A 17,666-nucleotide genomic window follows, 5' to 3' on the forward strand; every position below is an offset into this window, starting at 1 on the left:
ATGACTATAGTTCCACTGTTGACCATACATGTTGTGTTCTGCCCAAAGGCTTTGCACAGAGGTCAATGTACACATGGTGGCATGTTGACACACTGTAGCCACGGCCAAGCTGGGCAGGAAAACATGTCATTTCTGTGGGCTCTTTAGTTTAGTAGTTAGTGTTGATTGGCTGAAGCATAGCTGATGTTTAACCACAAAAGGCAACATATAAGTCAAGCACATAACTAACTACTGTAGAACAATAGTAGAGAAGTGTCCGCGCTGTAAAGTCATTGTTATTGACGTTATGTAGACCCCAGTGCAGCCAGTCCTCAGCATGGAGTTGTCTCCATTTGCATTAAACAATTAAAATCTATTATTCCTTTTGTTCCCCATTTGTTGTTGTGAATGTGCTCCTCTCTGTGGAGAAAGAGCTCAACGTGGCAGTGTTTCTCCTCCACAGCTCTTTCTGTGTTCATTTTCCTTCACTTTTAAATGAGACACGTGAAGCCCTTGGCTCCCCTCCATCTTTCTCTGTTTCTCTCTTCAGTTTCTTTCATACTCTCTCTGCCTGCCTGCTTGTCTCTCTCTCTTTCTTTCTCTCATGTCCTCTCTCTCTCTCTCTCTCTCTCTCTCTCTCTCTCTCTCTCTCTCTCTCTCTCTCTCTCTCTCTCTCTCTCTCTCTCAAACACACACACACATCTCATGCTCCCTTTCTTTCTTTCTTTCTTTCATTTTCTCCCTGTACCCATTTCTATTTATCTTAGCTAAACTGGTTGTTTCCCATGATCTGTGTCAGTTGGTCCTATTCTGTTAAACATGCTCTTTTCCACTGTCAGGCAGGCAGGCTCCTCTTCGCAGCCTCTCTGTTTCTGTTCTCCATTTGTGGTTCTAAAGCTCTGGTCCAAAAGTCTCAGGTCCGGAACTATATGTAACTTCCTGATTTGTACAGACTTCATCACATTCCTCTTCTTCTTACTTTCTCTCTCAGAGGAGCAGTTGAACAGAAGAAGGAAGGAAGGAGCTATGAAATGGGGAGAGACAGATAGAAAGAGTCTTTCTCATGGATTTATGTGCCTGCTGGGTTTTGTTCTGTCAGACTAGTCTTCAGATGTGTAATCTCTTCCTCTTTTTCACTCTCTATTTTTCTGTCTCTCCACTGCTGGGCAACCCAGGGTGCAATAACTCACATACCCCTGGTCTTCCCAACTCCCAAGGGTGTTGGTCCAAGCCTTCACCAAAACCTAACACACATTGGCCGGGTTTCCCAGATTTGTTGAGAAGCTCTTAACGCTATGAGCTTCTTAGGAGCGTTCTAAGAGCGTTCTGGGAAACCCGGCCATTGACTTGCAATTTCAGATAACTTTGAGCTGCAATTTTAGATAATCTTTCTATTTCTCAAAATAAGGTTTTAAGGGTAGTTCATACATCATGGGATCTGTCTGTCTGTCTGTCTCTCTCTCTCTCTCTCTCTCTCTCTCTCTCTCTCTCTCTCTCTCTCTCTCTCTCTCTCTCTCTCTCTCTCTCTCTCTCTCTCTCTCATATATATATATATATATATATATATATATATATATATATATATATATATATATATATATATATATATATATATATATATATATATATCTTGTACTGTGGACATTTATGGTTCCAGACAAGTGTTCCCATAATTAGTAAACAAAGTAACAGTCCAGGGGGGTATTCCAGAGAGCGGGTTTAACAAACTGTGAGCCAAAATCTGAACTCTGGGAGTCAGGTGGCTGAGCGGTGAGGGAGTCGGGCTAGTAATCTGAAGGTTGCCAGTTCGATTCCTGGCCGAGTCAAAATGACGTTGTGTCCTTGGGCAAGGCACTTCACCCTACTTGCCTTGGGGGTAATGTCCCTGTACTTACTGTAAGTCGCTCTGGATAAGAGCGTCTGCTAAATGACTAAATGTAAATGTAACTCTGAGTTGATTTACCCGAAAATGGGAATCTCTGACTTTTGGGTTCCAGAACAGCTGATTTTGATTAGTTCAATCAACTCGGAGTATGTCCACTCTGAGTTGAGCTTGTGAACGAGGTCTATTACTAAAAGTCAACATCAATGAAACTCCGATACCCGGATCCACCATGGCACCCGGCAACAAAAAACGTCCTCTTACTTCACCCCACTTCAGTTAGAAGTGTTAATACGTGTTTATGGTGAATCTGAGCACATATTCCGGAAAAAGGAGAGACAATTGGAGTGGAAGACAATTGCATGCCGAGTCAATGCATACATTTGAATTCAATAGCCTAGTCCATACATTTAACCACACTGTCCGTTAATATTACAAGTGAAAATTTTAAATTAATAAAATATCATGTTCATGTAGGTGCATCCCACAGGCACAAAGCACACTTGGCAGCAGCTTAAAATGAAATATAAAACCATTCTACGAACAGGTAAGGCATATTATGCTTAGGCCAATAAGCTTGTGATTGTAGCCTACATCAGTTTTAATTATATTTGACATAATACAAAGTAAATATAAGTTGTTGCCTATTTCAACTTATAGTAGCAGTAACGCCCCAACAGAATGCTTTTCAACACAGGATGAGGATGATTATGATGATGAAGAGACGTTGACTGCTGCCGCAGAGAGGGATGCAGAGAGGGATGCATGTATGGTCGCTACTGGTAGTTTTCTCCCCATGTACTTTTATTTGCAGTCTGGTGTGGAATTTTTAAATATACACTAAAATGATGAGACTAATCAATGGAAAAACAAATGGCACATACTTATCCTGTTGAACCGAGCATGGATGGGTATTGGCAGGAGGGGGGTCGATCCATCCGCCTGCATAGCTGCACATAGAGACATGTTCACTTAACGGCAGGTGAATTCTGCATGCAGAAGTGTGGAATTGTAATGTATTCCCAGTTACCAGTAAAGGAGTTGTACAAACTGCATCTCATGAAGCAACTGCATAAAACTGAGAGATGGTGTACTTAGGGCAGAAGATGATAAAAAGGCTGATCTTGAAATTGTTTTGCTGGAACACCAGTTACAGGTGGGTGCACGGTCACAGGTTAATAATGTTAATTGTAGGAACAAAATACTCGTTGTTGGATTTCTATTTGTAGGCAAAGAAGACCAAATACAATTAATTTTGAATCTTAATTTCAGGGCCAAAAAGCATTTTGTCGTTTCTGAATGTACATCCACGGTGTGTAACATTAGCAATGTAAGGGCCGAGCATGTGGCTAAAATAAATTATGGAGTGTGATGGAAAATTGTAAATTTCACTTAGGTATCCATCATGGAAATAAAGCACATGTAATTGCAGTCTTATAATCGTCTTCCGATGTAAGGCTAAGATATGTAGAAATGTAGAATGTGTTAAGGAAAACCTGCCAGCGAGCAGGTCAGGTTCACAGAGTCGGTTACCATGGAAACTGACCCACACGTTTCGTTACCTCTCTTTCCCCATGACCCTCCCACTTTTCCCATGACCCTCCCACAAACGCATATTGAAAGCGCAACTTGCCTGTTCTTGCTCATGTGGCAGGCAATCTGCGATTTTACCCAAGTGCGCCATGTTTGTAAATAGCCCGCATCAGTTAAGTCAGCCGTTGTGAACAATTAACGCCTGGAAACAGGCACAAAGGCCTTGATAAATGAGGCCCTCAGAGTTTTCACTAAACCCGCTTTCTGGAATACCCCAGGTCCAGCCTGTGTTTAAATATGCCATGCATCACACTTTTATATTCAACAAAATGTGTCTTAACTGTTTAAAGTTTGTTTTACTGTGTATTCTGTGTACTATTGTGAAACATACTTATACAATGATTATTAATGAACGCTCACATGACCTCGCCAGATATTACGAGTTGTCATAAGATTCTTCAACGTCTTATCTTGTTCTCACTAGAAAAACATTTATTGAACAAATTCTCTTTCCAGATTCATTCCTAACCGTGCGTCTCCAAAGACTCAATTGTGATATATCCTCCATTTATTAGCAAGCAGTGTGAGTTGTGAGGAAAAGGAGGATGCTGAAATTAGCCTGGCAGAATGACTCACCATCCTCTGTATGTCAGGATTTGAACGCTGCACCACCTGTCATTACCTTCACAGCTGTCCCTCTCACCCCACACCCCTGTGCTGGTCCACCAAGTCCAGGCATCTTTGGCCGGCCGAGTATTCTGCCTTGTATCATTGGATGAGTGTTTGTGTCCATCTGAGCAGGATGGGAGGGGGGCACACAGCCCCCGGTTGAAAGGAATTAAAAGAGCTCTAGAAAGACCTTAGCTTTCCACAAACACACACACACACACACCGAAAAAACACACCTTCTCCCTGCCAGACAGACTGGACCCAATTTAGATGTCAAAGTGATTGTCAAACTGCGAGTAATAGAGAGCTGGAGGGGGCAGTGGAGTTGATAAAAAAATAGAAGCCTTGCAGAAAGCTTTGACTTTACATAGAAGGGATTACCAAACCCTTCACGGTAGCCCCTCATTTCCTGTTGAAGAAACATGTCTTTTTGGATATGTTCAAATCCTGCTATTGTAGAGACTGAAGCAGATTCCTCAGACTAATCACACCTTATTTTGGTCTGTGTAGTTTGAGGGGTGGACAGTAGTGATATGCACTTACCAAGGTCAAGAGACTTTTAAAATTGCCCTTACCAATAACTGGTTTTGTCAGTTTGTCAATGTATTCCTATGTCATTCATTTCCACCCCACAAAGGGGTTACATGTCCTCTACCTTGCTGTTCCTTACTAATGGATGGACAGTGAAGCTTTGATATTTTAATGTGTTTGTAGACTGTGGTTGCATATTCCATCTTGAATACAACAATTAGAACAAGGTCTCGCTTCAGATTGTTAGGGCTAGCTAGCTAGTTAGGAATAGTAGCCTGCATACAATTACTGTAATCCCCATAGCAAATGTATAATTAATTTACTAATGAATTATAAAATATACATTTACTGTAAACAGAATACATCTTTTTATAATTTATGCCATGTTTAAAGAGGTGCAGGGGCGTAGCCAGGACATTATTTCTGGGGGGGCCAGCTCTGGCCAGTCTTTTATTTGGGGTGGCACTTGATTGTCAAATACTACTATTTTAAAACTCACACACTGCATCACTCAGAGCAGCAGTTTTCTAATGGTATCCAGTGGTTAGCTGCTAGTCTCCATTGAAGCACTGTCAGAATGTAGGTACGTTGGTTTGCGTCTTGCGCTGTTGATGGGGGCGTGGCCCAACATTGCGAATATGGGGTTTGTAGCGTAAGTGACAAATGACAATATAAGACGACTTTGTAAAAAAAATACTAATGCATTGTTTCAGCTTTATACCGTTTCTGTTCAGGAGGGTTTAAATAGGTTTTTTTTTGTGAGGTTGGGGGGGGCGGCAGGGTGGCCATTCTCTGACCAATGGTGGCCGTGGCCCCCCCTGGCCACCACGTGGCTACGCCCCTGAAGAGGTGCAAGCTGCTTTGAAGCTTATTGAAAATTAAGAATAAGAATATTGTTAAATTGACATTATGTTCCCTACTTCGTATCGGACAACACCACTATAGATTTCAAAAACATAATCCCCACTAATGTTCCACCTTCCACTCCAAAAATCTGGCTATTGAAAGTTGTCCTGTCATTTGTGGAGTGTTAGCATGTAAAGCATTCAGTTCATTTTCTCTCAAGTGCCACAGTCATCTTAGTGTTGATTATCTGCTCCCTGTAGCTACCTTCAAGTGGAATACATATTGGAGAGAGAGGGAGAGATAGAAAGAGAGAAAGGGGTAGAGAAGGGGTGGAGAGAGAGAGATGGAAAAAGAGAGAATACTGCCTGTAGATCTTGGCTGATGGATAGCCCTTGAAGAGGCTATCACATTACCGAGATGGAGAAAGTCGTTGAGTGATTGAGTGTGACACACAAGACCCTGTGCAGCTAAACGCACTGAGAGCCACATCTATAATAGCTTGTCAACAGAGCTCATTTGCATCATATGATTTTTCCAGTATTGATCATCGCTCACTTCAACCAAAAAGGGGGGATGGACAACTGAAGAGGTAGGGAAGTCCAGAATACACAATGGACTCCTGTCCTTTACTTAGGTATGGATACCTGATTTAATTGAATTTATATAGCCTATAAGAATGGAGAGAGCAAGAAGGACAGAAGGAGAGAGAGAGAAGTGTAGACAGAAGGAGAGAAAGCAGGAGGAGTCAAATACAAACCCTCTGGATTAGATTTAAAGGACTATTGCTATTCCCCCATCTGGCATGTCAGTCAGCCCTGTGCTGGCTTGTCCTGGAGTCAATGACAGATCAGGTTCTCTCAGATGGTCGCCCTGCCTTCAGGTCCTTCTCTGGCCTAGACCAGGCGAAGACCAGGGCTAGACCGGGGTGATTGCATTACATAAGGCCTGGCCTCACACTCTGTTTTAAGAGGTGGGATTTAAACCATATTAGAGATGGAAAGAATGAGATGTTTCAAATCCCCCTAAATCGGCCCTGCTCAGTGGTGAAATGGCTGTAATAAGGAAAGACTTAACCAAGAAAGAATCCTCTGACGAGGGTGTGTGTGTGTGTGTGTGTGCAACGTGTCCATGTGTGTCAGGCATACATGCATATGGCTGACTTGATCAAAAATCACCTTCCTGTGTCATTTGTCTGTGTGTGTTTTAGAATGTTTGTGTTGTGTGTGTGTATGCATGTGTTGGGTTGGGTCTGGGTTTATTTGTGTATGTGCGTCTCTATGTGTGTGTGGGTGTGTGTGTCTGTGTGCGTCTGTGTGTGTGTGTGCGTGTGTGTGTGTAAGCGTGTGCTTGGGTGTGTTTGCGTGCATGTGAGTGCATCCTCGACCGTGGTCCTCCTCTCTCAAACACGGCTGCTCTCTGCCCTTCAGGTCATGGATTTTGTGACTGTGGTCAGTGTGAATGTGATGACGAGTGGCATGGGGACGCCTGCCAGATCCAGGAGGACTGCACCCTCTCCGGCCGGAGCAGCAAGGAGCTCTGCAGGAACACACAGGGGGTGGTCTGCTCCAACGCAGGTGACACACACACACACACACCACAGATTCACATGCACACATCTGTCTTTGAGTAGACCTCCATTGCTAGTGCTTATTTGTTTTACTGATGCTGCCTTCAAGGCTGTGTGTGTGTGTGTGCGTGTGGATCAGCGGAGGCAGACTGAGTGGACGTCTAGGTTAAAGCTTCTTCTCCTCAGACTGACAGCACCACCCCCACCTGTGGAGAACCCCAGTGGCCTGACTGGCCCCGTCTTTGTGTCCCTGGCTAGTGCTTATTTATCATGCGGCATTCAAAGTAGTGTGTGTGTAAGTGTGTGTGTGTATGTGTGTGGACTTCTGGCAAGACAGATCAGCATGTGCAAATGCAAATACAGTCACAGCATGCATTCTGTTTGCCTTGTGGCCTGAGAACGCCCCCCTGCATACACACACACACACACACACACAAGTACACAACACACACCACGGACACACATGAGGGAACCAGACACTAAGTCTCCTTCCAAAGCACATCTGCAAACCAGCTGGGTCCTTGCCCCCTAAAGTGCATCCCATTTGACACATACGACACAAACCACACATCAAGACACACACATACACACGCTTCATCTTGGACACACACTTTCTTTCGATGACTAACTCTGTGTGTGTGTGTGTGACAGGCTCGTGTCAGTGCGGCAGCTGCGTGTGCCACAACCCTGACGGCCGAGGATTGGTGAGCGGGCGCTTCTGCGAGTGTGACGACAGCGAGTGTCTGGACGAGGACACAGGTGAAGTGTGTGGAGGTACGTCATTCCTCGCGCCCGAAAGAACCAGCCCTCCCTCTGAAGCAGCCGTTGGAGTCTGAGAGATCCCTCACATGTGCCTCATAGAGGAAATAAACGTACACTTTCAAAACGAAACCAAGCCAAAGCATAGATCTAGGAGTTAGCCGACGAATCTTCCGATAAGACCAAGGAATTTGATCGTTGTCGATGATGGTTGGTGTTTTGGTGATGGCGTGTTCACACGTCCGTACGTCGAACAGAAAGTCCCCGTGAGGCCAGTGACAGCACACACGCTCCGCCCATCGCAGAAAGGTTAATTGGGAGGGAAATGAGGGTTGACCTGACATGTGTGGTGCCACCTCTAGGTGTTCACTCCTCATCCCACACTCCCCAAAGGTTGGTTGTGCCTTGTCAACGCTACTGAGTCAGCACTTAGGATGTAACGCACTATGCACTGTCTCATTAAAATGGCACGAATTATTCTGGGGTTTAATAGGTCTCATACAGCTATTCAAAGGTTATACGCATAATTTTTAGGGAGTCGGGTGGCTGAGCGGTTAGGGAATCGGGCTAGTAGTCAGAAAGTCGCCAGTTCGATTCCCGGCCGTGTCAAATGACATTGTGTCCTTGGGCAAGGCACTTCACCCTACTTGCCTCGGGGGAATGTCCCTGTACTTACTGTACAGGGACATTCTGTACAGTAAGTACAGGGAGTCGCTCTGGATAAGAGCGTCTGCTAAATGACTAAATGTAAATGTAAATTTAAATTTGCAGAGTAGGGATGTGCTTATTCAAATTCAAGTTCAACTTTATTCTCTGATGAACTGGCATGTATACATGTATCAAAATAATGACATGATTACATGCAAGTAGGCTCTTGATGATGATAAATTGAAAAATCAATAAGTAATATGATAAGAATTGTATCCATCCATCCATCATCTGACGCTTTTCCCGGGAACGGGTAGCGGGGGCAGCAACCTAGCCAGGGAGGCCCAGACTTCCCTCTCCCCGGCCACTTCCACCAGCTCTTCCTGGGGGACCCCGAGGCGTTCCCAGGCCAGCCGAGAGACATAGTCCCTCCAGCGTGTCCTGGGTCTTCCCTGGGCCTCTTCCAAGTGGGACGTGCCCAGAACACCTCACCAGGGAGGTGCAGAGAAAACTAATTTCGGCTGCTTGTATTCGCAATCTCGTTCTTTCGGTCACTACCCACAGTTCGTGACCATAGGTGAGGGTAGGAACGTAGATCGACTGGTAAATAGAGAGCTTCGCCTTTCGACTCAGCTCCTTCTTCACCACGACGGACCGATGCAGAGCCTGCATCACTGCGGACGCCGCACCGATCCGCCTGTCGATCTCGTGCTCCATTCCTCCCTCACTCGTGAACAAGACCCCGAGATACTTGAACTCCTCCATTTGGGTCAAGATCTCCCCAACCCGGAGATTGCACTCCACCTTTTTCCGGTCGATAACCATGGCCTCAGATTTGGAGGTGCTGATTCCCATCCCCGCTGCTTCGCATTCGGTTGCAACCGCTCCAGTGAGAGCTGAAGGTCACGGCCCGATGAAGCCATCAAGACCACATCATCCGCAAAAAGCAGCGACCCGATCCTGAGGTCACCAAACCGGAACCCCTCAACACCCTGGCTGCGCCTACAAATTCTGTCCATATAAGTTATGAACAGAATCGGTGACAAAGGGCACCCCTGGCGGAGTCCAACCCTCACCGGGAACAAGTTCGACTTACTGCCGGCAATGCCGACCAAATTCTGGCACCAGTCGTACAGGGACCGGACAGCCCCGATCAGGGAATCCGGTACCCTGTACTCCCGGAGCACCCCCCACATGAGCCCCCGAGGGACACGGTCGAACGCCTTTTCCAAATCCACAAAACATGTGTAGACTGGTTGGGCGAACTCCCATGCACCCTCCAGCAGCCTGCAGAGGGTGTAGAGCTGGTCCACAGTTCCACGGCCAGGACGAAAACCACATTGCTCCTCCTAAATCCGAGGTTCGACAATCCGACGGACCCTCCTCTCCAGAACCCCTGAATAGACTTTCCCAGGGAGGCTGAGGAGTGTGATCCCCATAAAGTTGGAGCACAACCTCCGGTCCCCCTTTTTAAAGAGGGGAACCACCACCCCGGTCTGTCCAGAGGCACTGTCCCCGATGTCCACGTGATGTTGCAGAGTCGTGTCAACCAAGACAGCCCTACAACATCCAGAGCATTAAGGAACTCCGGGCGGACCTCATCCACCCCAGGGGCCTTGCCACCGCGGAGCTTTTCAACCACCTTGGCGACCTCAGCCCCAGAGATAGAAGGCCCCCCCCCCCCCCCGATGTCCCCAGACTCTGCCTCCACGTCGGAAAGCGTGTTGGTGGAATTAAGGAGGTCTTCAAAGTATTCCTTCCACCGATCCAGGACGTCCCCCATCGAGGTCAGCAGCGCACCATCCCCACCATATACAGCGGTGACAGTGCACTGCTTCCTCCTCCTGAGTCGCCGGATGGTGGTCCAGAACCTTTTCGAAGCCGTTCGGAAGTCATTCTACATGGCCTCGCCGAACTCCTCCCACGCCCGGGTTTTTGCCTATGTGACCGCCAAAGCCACATTCCGCTTGGCCTGCTGGTACACATCAGCTGCCTCTGGAGTCCTACCAGCCAATAAAGTCCGATAGGCCTCCTTCTTTAGCTTGACGGCATCCCTCACCTCCGGCGTCCACCACCGGGTCCGAGGGTTACCGCCGCGACATGCATCGACCGCCTTGCGTCCGCAGCTCCGGTCAGCCGACTCAACAATGGAGGCCCGGAACATGGCCCATTCGGACTCAATGTCCCCGGCCCCCCCCGAGACATGATCGAAGCTCTCCCGGAGGTGGGAGTTGAAGCTCCTTCTGACAGGGGATTCTGCCAGCCATTCCCAGCAGACCCTCACATTACGTTTGGGCCTGCCAGGCCTGACCGGCATCCTCCCCCACCATCCATTGTAGCCAACTCACCACCAGGTGGTGATCAGTTGACAGCTCCGCCCATCTCCTCACCTGAGTGTCCAAGACATTCGGCCTCAGATCCGACGACACGACTACAAAGTCTATCATTGAACTGAGACCTCGGGTGTCCTGGTGCCAAGTGCACATATGGACACCCTTATGCTTGAACATGGTGTTCGTTATGGACAAGCCGTGTCTAGCACAGAAGTCCAACAACAAAACACAGCTTGGGTTCAGATTGGGGGGGGCGTTCCTCCCAATCACGCCCCTCCAGGTCTCACTGTCATTGCCCACATGAGCATTGAAGTCCCCCAGGAGGACGAGGGCATCTCCGAGAGGAGCGCTTTCCAGCACCCCCCCAGAGACTCCAAAAAGGGTGGGTACTCTGTGCTGCTGTTTTGTGCGTAAGCACAAACAACAGTGAGGACCCGTCCCCCCACCCGAAGGCGGAGGGAGGCTACCCTCTCGTCCACCGGGGTGAACCCCAACGTACAGGCGCCGAACCGAGGGGAAACAAGTGTTCCCACCCCGGCTCGACGCCTCTCACCGAGGGCAACTCCAGAGTGGAAGAGAGTTCAGCCCCTCTCAAGGAGACTGGTTCCGGAGCCGATGCTGTGCGTTGAGGCGAGGCCGACTATATCTAGCCGGAACCTCTCTACCTCACGCACCAGCTCCGGCTCCTTTCCCGCCACCGAGGTGACGGTCCACGTCCCTAGAGCTAGCTTCTGCAGCCGAGGATCACACTGCACCCGACCCCCATGACCCCTCCTGCGGATGGTGAGCCCACTGGAAGGGGGTTCCACGTTGTCTCTTCGGGCTGTGCCCAGCCGGGCCCCATGGGAAAAGGCCCGGCCACCAGGCGCTCGCCATCGAGCCCCACCCCCGGGCCTGGCTCCAGGGGGGGCCCCCGGTGACCCGCTTCCGGGCAGGGGCAACTGGGAACCATTGTTCGTTTTCTTCATGGTGGTTTTTTGGAGCCACGCTTTGTCTGGTCCTTCGCCAGGTGGCATATCAGGGGCATACCAGGGGCATAAAGCCCCCGACAACATAGCTTCCAGGATCACTAGGACACGCAAACCCCTGCACCGCGGTAAGGTGGTGACTCAGGGAGGGGAGAATTGTATGATCAAATTTAATATATTAAGGAAACGGAGAAACCAGTCATCCCCTGATTGTCTGATAGTGACACAACAAACAGAACAGGAGCTAATGTAAATATGAAATAGCAAATACAGCACTCCATACAATATAAGTCTATGCTGTGTGTGTGTGTGTGTGTGTGTGTTTGGGCGTTCTGCTTTGCTTCCAGGGCACGGCCAGTGTTACTGTGGAAACTGTTACTGCGCTGCCGGTTGGCATGGAGACAAATGTGAGTTCCAGTGTGACATCAGCCCATGGGAGAGCAAGAGGAGGTGCACGTCTCCAGATGACAAGATCTGCAGCAACCGGGGTCTGTCCACACGTACACACACACACACACACACAGCATTAATCTACAGAATCCCTTCTGCATCTACAGTAATGTTTTTTCTCGCAAAGGTAAGAGGGTAGTCTCAGTTTTATTAAGACTGCCTGTGATGTCTATAGCCCTCTGGGGTCCGGAATGTCTTTGTCAATCGTTCACAGTTTGGCATATCATAAGTGAAGGATTTGTGTGACAGCAGGTATTTTGAAGTATACTGCTGTTTTACATAATCAATACAGAGCAGCAGATACCCCTCTGGCACTTGCCCCGAACTACTACTGTCTGTTGAGAAGAAAGGAGAATTAAACTCCATGAGGTTCCACTCATCTCTCTTCTGTGCTCCTCTCATCTCCCTTCTATTCTCTTCCTCTCTCCTCTGTATTCCTTTCTTCTCTACTTTACTCCTCTCTGCTGATCTCTTCTGTACTCTTTTCAGTTCGGTCTCTCTCTTCATCACCTTCCTCCTCTCCTCTCCTCTCCTCCCTCTTCTCTGGGGGGTAATCCTGTTCTCCATCTTAAGTTCAGGGTTAACATTACGAGTTATTAAAGTGACAGAACATCTCACTTTACTGCACATTGTATCTCATTTCCACCCCAGGGGAAAGTTCTGGGGGGCTAGTTAGCATGATCACCAGAGATGGAGATAAAACATCTGAAAGGCTAGTTAGCATGATCAGACAGAGAGAGAGAGAAAGAGAGAGAGAGAGAGAGAGAGAGAGAGAGAGAGAGAGAGAGAGAGAGAGAGAGAAGGAGAGAGATTTGGCACTGCCTCGATTACTGCCTCCAGCGTGCAGTAAAGGAGATGTGATATTTATAAGTCAGGGAGATGCCTTTGTTCTCTCAGTTTCAATTCATTCTTTTATCTTCTGCAGCAGGTCTGTGAAGGTGCAGGTTCTGAATGACAGATTTCATAAGATTACTCCCTGCCATTACTACTGTACTTACCCATAAACTTTCTCTCTCTCTTTCTCTCTATGCCAGTCCATAACTACTGTCACAATGGGCTTACCGTTAAGGCGTGAATAATAGCAGTTTCTGGCTATATGTTAAAATCCTTTTAAAAGCAATTGCAGTTGATGAGGGTCTGATTGTGGTTTGGCCATTGACCTGCACAATGACTTGGGAGAGGAGAGGAGAGAGAAGCAGAAGAAGAAGGAGAAGAGAGGAGGGAAAAGGAGAGGAGTGGAGTGGAATGGAGAGAAAAGGAAAGGGAGGGGAAAGCGGAGATTCAGGGCTTGGGGCCAGGCCTGCCATATCATAGCCCAGCCAGTAGAGTTTCCAGCTGGCCAGCCTCCCTCAGGCTTCCCCCCATCCTGTCTTTCCCAGGCCTCACCTGACCTGCCTCCACTGATGACAAAATGTGATTTCCATTGGTTGTTGCTTATCTGTCTGTCTTGGAAAGGGAGGAGAGATAGATGGGGTTGGGGGGTGGGTGTGGGGGGGGGTCATCAGAGGCATAGGAACAGAAAGAGATTTTCCTCCTATGTCCTGCCTCTTGCCAGGTGGACCCTAGGGGATTGTGTCTGTCTCCTGTCATCGAACTTCCACTGTACATAACCATCAGTTGTGTGTATATGTGTGTGTGTAGGAACCTGTGTTTGCGGGGAGTGCACGTGCTATGATGTGGACCCCTCAGGGGACTGGGGGGACATCCACGGTGACACGTGTGAGTGTGACGAGAGGAGCTGTCATGCCACCTACGACCGATATGCCGACGACTTCTGCTCAGGTTAGTGGGCCCACGTTTGTTTACCAAGGTGTAATAAAGTTTGCACCTTCTAATGTGATGTTTCTGAACCATAGATTAGGTGCCTGGATAGGGACCTGCTGACGTGGCGTTTGTTGGGAGTTGGGTGTTGACACTTCTAGCCAACACACACACAGACACAGACACACACACGCTAGGTTGTGGTTTCAGCAGGAGGGTTCAGTCGAGAACCAGCCCATCTGGTTGTGATTGTGCGGTCCAACTTTAACAGGCCGGGCGGTTCTGCAGTGTCAGTGTATGACAGTGTCAGGGGGACTGACCTTCTACGTGCTAATAAATACAGTGCTGAGGAAAAAAGTTATTGGTACTTGGATTGGGATTCATCACTGATTCATCCCAGTGAAAATGCCAGTATGTACCATACCTTTGTTGCAGGTGTTTGTAGGTGCCTGTAGATTTTTCTTATTCTCATTGAGAGAGAAGGGGAGGATAAAAATATGCAAGTTCTCTCTCTGTCTCTCTCTCTCTCTCTCTCTCTCTCTCTCTTGCTCTCTCTCTCCTTCTCTCTCTCATTATTTGCTTCCACTCCTACCTTATATCTTTCCACTCTTCTCCTACACCCCTCCGCAACATCTTTCTTCCTTCCGGTGTCACCTTGTCCTCCATTCCTCATCTCCTTGCTCATCCCTCTCTTCTCTCCTCCCCTGCCTCGATCTCGCCCTCCTCTCCCTCCGGTCGCAGGTCACGGCCAGTGTAACTGTGGAAGGTGTGACTGTAAGGAGGGCTGGGCTGGCAGGAAGTGTGAGCACCCCCTGTCCTGCTCCCTCTCTCTGGAGAGCAGTCTGAAGAAGTGCAGAGGAACCTCCGTCATGCCCTGCTTTGGACGAGGTACAGATACACACAAACACACACACACACACACACACAAACACACACCACTTCCTCATGTTTCACAATGTTACATTTCTATGGAAGCTAACTGCGAGGGCTCACGCCTACAATGTTAGGTTCATTAGATAATTGCTGGCCCGTACTCAGGCAAGTAAACTGAAGGTCTGATATCTCAATGTTCATTACACTGGATCAATATGGTCAAGCTAAAAGCTTCCACTCTGGTTGGATGTGTTGGCTCTGTAATATTGTGTCTACAGGCAGGCCTATCTCACAGGAATCACGTATGTTCTGCTACTGTCATTTGGCTAAAGCGATTATGGTGAATGTAAGCATCTCAACCATATGGGATCCTAAACGGCAAAGAGTAGTTCGAAAACTGGAGGGTTTGGGGGTATTGTTACAGTAAAGCTAGTATGTGTTAAAAACGAATCAAACCATGTGATTACCTGTCCAGAAGACAAACAGCAACCACTGCATCAATTTTCAGGTCCTTTGATTCCCGCAGTTGCCTCCAGCGTGGAAAAGCAGTTCCTATGTTGATTCTGGTTTTAGACCGCTGTTGATCCAGACATTTTTTATTTGTTGATGTTTGTAATTCGGTCTTTCTTTTAGTCTTTGCTTTTACTTGAGGGTCAGGAGAAAAACAAGGTTGCTGCGTTTTTCCCTCCACCATCACGTTCGCTCTGCACAGCAACAAGGAACCCGCACTACGTGTGATTGTATGCGCAAACAAGTTGCACGGTAAATATAGATTGACAGACAGGAAGGACATCCTATTATTACATTCAGGCCAAATACAGTTATTGGTCCTTCCACAGAAGATATTGTAGCATTGCAGGGAAAACAGACACAACTCGGGACAGAAGAGGCAGAGACCACGTTCGGGTTGATATTTCAATGAGCCCAGATGTATTTCCTTGTGCGGACACGACAGCTACCCCGGGGGTTGAGATGTCCGCCAAAACAATAACAAGGTTGGTGAGACCCATTTCAGACTAAAACCCAACTGTCTGCCTACCCGCTCAGGTTCAAAGAGACTGCTCCTTACCCTCGCTCTCTTTCCTCTCACCTCCTCCCGCCCCCTTCAACCTTTCCAACAATACCCAAACCAGGCCAAACATCTCCCACAATTAACCAATAAAACTCGAACTTGTGTAAACCAACCCCCCCAACTCTATTCCTCAGTCCCACACCCCAAGGTTCTACAAGCCAGCGTTACAATGTATACCGTATACTGTATATAAACTCCTCAAAAAAAGTTCAGAAACGGTATTCCGGTTGATTATTCCTCCCCTTCAATAATACCAATTGGTGTTGTATTTTATATCGTTGGAAAGCCTGAATAGTCAATTTTACAACGAGGTACAACTTGTAAGGATCGTGCATTCGTGGAATGAGCAACACAGCTAACCCACATGGTTAGCTGTGTACAACGATCCTTGTTGTAAAGGTGACTAATCAGGCTTTCCAACTATATAACATACAACACTAATTGGTATTATTGAAGGGGAGGAAGAATCGGCCAGAATAACTTTTCAGAACTTTTTTTGAGGGGTTTATATACAGTATATTTATTCAAGATGTGAAGAGAACTTCAACCAGTATTATTATTACACATCCTAGCTTTAAAGGTTGAATTTTCCCATCACTGGAGCCAGAAGCACTTTCCAGCAAAAATGCTTAAAGTGGAAGCATTTTGTGTATTTAATCACTTCTGGTTGCTCCCTGTGTGATTTTCACTTGTTCATTTCTCCAGGCTCCTGGGTACTAAGGGTGTGTCAGAGCATCGTTCACCCTCTCGATGCAGCACCTTAATTCCACCACCTCTGCTCTGCTGAGCATTGTTTCTTGTGAATACCGCTTTGTTCAACCATCTCTACTTTCATACCCCTGGAGACTGTCTTACATTGTTCCCTACTCAACCTATCAAAGCACAAATATCCACATCAGCGTGAACAATGAGGTGTGGAAAAAAGCCCAGTGCAGGCCACCGTCTCCGTAGTAAGTAAGCTTGACGTCTCTCTATTGAACGAGACTGTTACATGGCGAAGAGTTTTCCAATAATCTGGCTTTCTGTGTGCTCCATTAGAAGGAGAATGGCCTACAAGGCTGCCTGTGTTTACCGCGTATAATGGAAGCCATTGATTTAGTGCTAGTCGGAGTGAGGGTCTACAGGGAGGTCAAGGCCTGCTTAATGTTCAGACCAGGTTGGAGCACTGCTGGGATTGAGACCTTGGCTCTGGGTTGGGGTGAACTCTGGGTTTAGGTGAACTCTGGGTTGTGCTTGGAGTTGTGGGTTGAGATGAGGTAGGTTGGGGTGAATTGTGGGTTGGGGTGAGTTGTGGGTTGGGGTGAGCTCTGGGTTAGGGTTGGCGCTCTGGGCTGGGGTGAACTCTGGGTTGGGGTGAGTTCTGGAATGGGGTTAACTCTGGGTTGGGGTGAGTTCTGGAATGACATCTCTGGGTTGGGCTTGGAGCTGTGGGTTGGGGTAAGGTGGGTTCGGTTGGGATGAGTTCTGTGTTGAGGTTGGAGTTCAAACCTGGCCATGTCATCTGATTTACAGAAACAATTGTGTCCTATCACCTCTGAAACTAGACTACAAATGGGATCTTATCCAATGGCAGTCATGGCTTTGGAGAGAAATACACAATTGATGCCCTGGAGTCACAACCGCTAAAAGTGTAAATTAACCTAGCAATTCAAATAACCAACTCACAAATCTAAGTGTCGGCCATTCAATTCTACTTAATTAGAAGTGATGCTGTTGGCATGTTCTCTGTCAGCTGTTACACAATAAACAGTTAAATCAAGCTATGCTTCATAAAAGTGCAGGGGGAGGGGGGGGG

The 17,666-nt window shown here is 47.5% G+C and overlaps 1 protein-coding gene across 1 annotated transcript in view; it reads left to right on the forward strand.

The window, feature by feature from the left end:
* Nucleotides 1–17,666, forward strand: part of itgbl1 (integrin, beta-like 1) — a 35,938-nt gene that overhangs the window by 5,094 nt on the left and 13,178 nt on the right. Inside the window, exons 3-7 of the mRNA XM_067257603.1 lie at nt 6,868–7,014; nt 7,659–7,781; nt 12,063–12,203; nt 13,807–13,947; nt 14,668–14,814. Coding sequence (XP_067113704.1) covers nt 6,868–7,014; nt 7,659–7,781; nt 12,063–12,203; nt 13,807–13,947; nt 14,668–14,814 — 699 coding nt within the window. The remainder of the gene's footprint in view (nt 1–6,867; nt 7,015–7,658; nt 7,782–12,062; nt 12,204–13,806; nt 13,948–14,667; nt 14,815–17,666) is intronic.

This window comes from Osmerus mordax, chromosome 2, assembly GCF_038355195.1.
Source record: "Osmerus mordax isolate fOsmMor3 chromosome 2, fOsmMor3.pri, whole genome shotgun sequence".
Classification (NCBI taxonomy): Eukaryota; Metazoa; Chordata; class Actinopteri; order Osmeriformes; family Osmeridae; genus Osmerus; species Osmerus mordax.